The sequence below is a fragment of the Branchiostoma belcheri genome, unplaced genomic scaffold (genome assembly GCF_001625305.1).
Source record: "Branchiostoma belcheri isolate BF01 breed outbred unplaced genomic scaffold, Haploidv18h27 scaffold57, whole genome shotgun sequence".
In the NCBI taxonomy this organism is placed as follows: Eukaryota; Metazoa; Chordata; class Leptocardii; order Amphioxiformes; family Branchiostomatidae; genus Branchiostoma; species Branchiostoma belcheri.
The window spans coordinates 2019981-2022292 of NW_017804209.1; the positions used below are offsets into that span (position 1 = coordinate 2019981).

Sequence of the window (2312 nt, forward strand, 5' to 3'; positions counted from 1 at the left end):
ATCATAGGATGGCCGCAATGACCTCTGACCCCTTGAGCACCACCAAACGCAACAAAATCACTACTTAAGAGCTATACCCAGCCTAAAAGGTCATTTTTTAAAGATATGAAACGAATGAGAACCCTCTAATCAATTAGAAAGATATGCAAGACACAGGCTGTTTGCAGTTGGTTTAGATGCTCTTACCAATGGTTACTCTGAATGGACCTTCTGCGCGTGCTCGTAATGGTGACCTTTGCCCGACATAGTTTGGCACTTTCTCTGTATATGACATAAGAATAAACTAACCATAAACGACAACAGGAATCGCTGCTCAGTTATTTATTCAGAAGCCAGAAAATGATAAAGATATTGTACAATGATCCAGGCTCATTCACACCCACAACTGCAGTCTGTCTGCTCTCAGCACTTGTTAGTTGTACTCTATGTACGTGCAAGCTCTCTTACATGTACATATAATGCATGAGTATAGATTCATTATCAATTGAAGTAAACTGTATTTTTCTTATATGAATATGTTTTCCTTATATGAATATATATATGTATATTTGTTCAAATACTAAAAGGTGTAAATCTTTATCTGGAACACTCTTTCCACTGACTCTCGCACTGCCACCACTATTGCCTCCTTCAAAAGGAAGCTATGGGACTCTCTAGGCGACCCCTATAAGCCTTAGGTGTATGACCCTGACCTCTCCACGTTAATGTATTGTATTGTTGTATCGTGCGTGTCAATGTTTGTCTTGTCAGCAGGGCAAGCCCTTAATAATAGCCGTCTGGCTAGTTGGGCTGCCCTGGCTGTACAATTTGTCTTTTTACAGCCGAACGAATAAATAAATAAATAAATAAAAGATTGCAATGTAGTACAGTCAAAACGTCAACATCCATACAAGAACGAGGCATACAATAATACCACATGACTTGCCAATACGACTACCTGTTCTGTAGTAGATGAATTGTAATTCATCTTGAAACTTGGAACGGAAAAAAAAGACAAAGAAACTGAGAAAAACCAATCTATTTTCCTTCGGTAAACATAATGAAGTTTACCGTATGGCTACTTTGTGAGTTGCAAATAAATAACTGAATGAATACTAGTAGTGAGTTGGCAATGTCATGTTCTTGTGACATTGTATATCCAAGTACATTTAAATGAGGCAGAGGTACGTAGGCAGCAATAAATTGACACCCAGCCTAAAACAGTGAATGTTTAAATGTGAAACAGCATGTACACATGTAGGTGTGTGTGTGTGTGTGTGGGGGGGTACCATTGTACCCGGTTATCAGTCAAACAGCCTCACGATCACTGCGTAACCAGGCCCGTCGTTTTTTCCATTCCGGCCACTTTTTTCCGTGCCATTATTGAAGGAGCCTCCTCCTCCTCCGCATTCGCAGAGTCCTGATTGTCCCCTCCCCCCTCCGGAGTACCCCCCTCCTCCTCCTGACCCCTTACCTGGCGCGAAGGCCCCCCCTCCGCCACCAAACCCCCCCTCTGGCCCGTCAGTATTATAACCTATCCCGCCCCTCCCTCCCTTACCCCCGTTCACAAACGCGTACCCCCCCTCCCCGCCGTTTCTCCAAGACCCGGACCCAAACTGCCGCCCGCTGCCGCCGTTAGTGTAGAAGCCGCCTCCGCCCCCGCCTACGTTCCCCTTCCCGTCTGTCGCCCCGTGCCCCTCAGACCCTCCCGCGTTCACCTCGTCACTTACATTCCCCACCCGGCCTTTCACGCCTAAATAACTCCTCTGGCCGGACGTTAGCGTCGTCCCGTCGCACGAAGCATACTGCCGGTGCAACCACTGCATCCCCCCCTCCCCCTCCCGCGATGATGAGGGGGGTGTTGTTAAACCTCGCCACGAACGTCCCGCCGCCTCCCCCGGAAGAAAGGCCGCCTTTGGTCATGGTTTCCTGCCCAATCAGAATCTTCAGCACCTCTCCTGTGAAAAACAAAGGTGAGATTTCAGACTCACGGAAAGTGTGCAATTTTTGGCTTCTTCAATTTCACAGAGTAGCGGGGACCAATCAGATGGCTGACAGAGTAGCGGGGACCAATCAGATGGCTGGCAGAATAGCGGGGACCAATCAGATGGATGGCAGAGTAGCGGGGACCAATAAGATGGCTGGCAGAGTAGCGGGGACCAATCAGCTGGCAGATCACCGACCGTCACCAACAATAAGGCGATAACGTTATCAAAATCGCAAACATTAGAACTAATCTCTTTCTCTCTGTCTCTCTGTCTCTTTCTCTCTGTCTCTCTCTGTCTCCCTGTCAGTCTCTGTGTGTCCGTGTCTGTCTGTCTGTCTGTCTGTCT

At 47.2% G+C, this 2312-nt stretch overlaps 1 protein-coding gene across 1 annotated transcript in view; it reads right to left on the minus strand.

Moving 5' to 3' along the window:
- Nucleotides 1-1283: 1283 nt before the first annotated feature.
- Nucleotides 1284-2312, minus strand: part of LOC109481667 (WAG22 antigen-like) — a 9743-nt gene continuing 8714 nt past the window's right edge. The window contains 2 exon segments of the mRNA XM_019784243.1: nt 1284-1811; nt 1813-1937. Of these exon segments, the coding sequence (XP_019639802.1) occupies nt 1284-1811; nt 1813-1937 (653 nt within the window).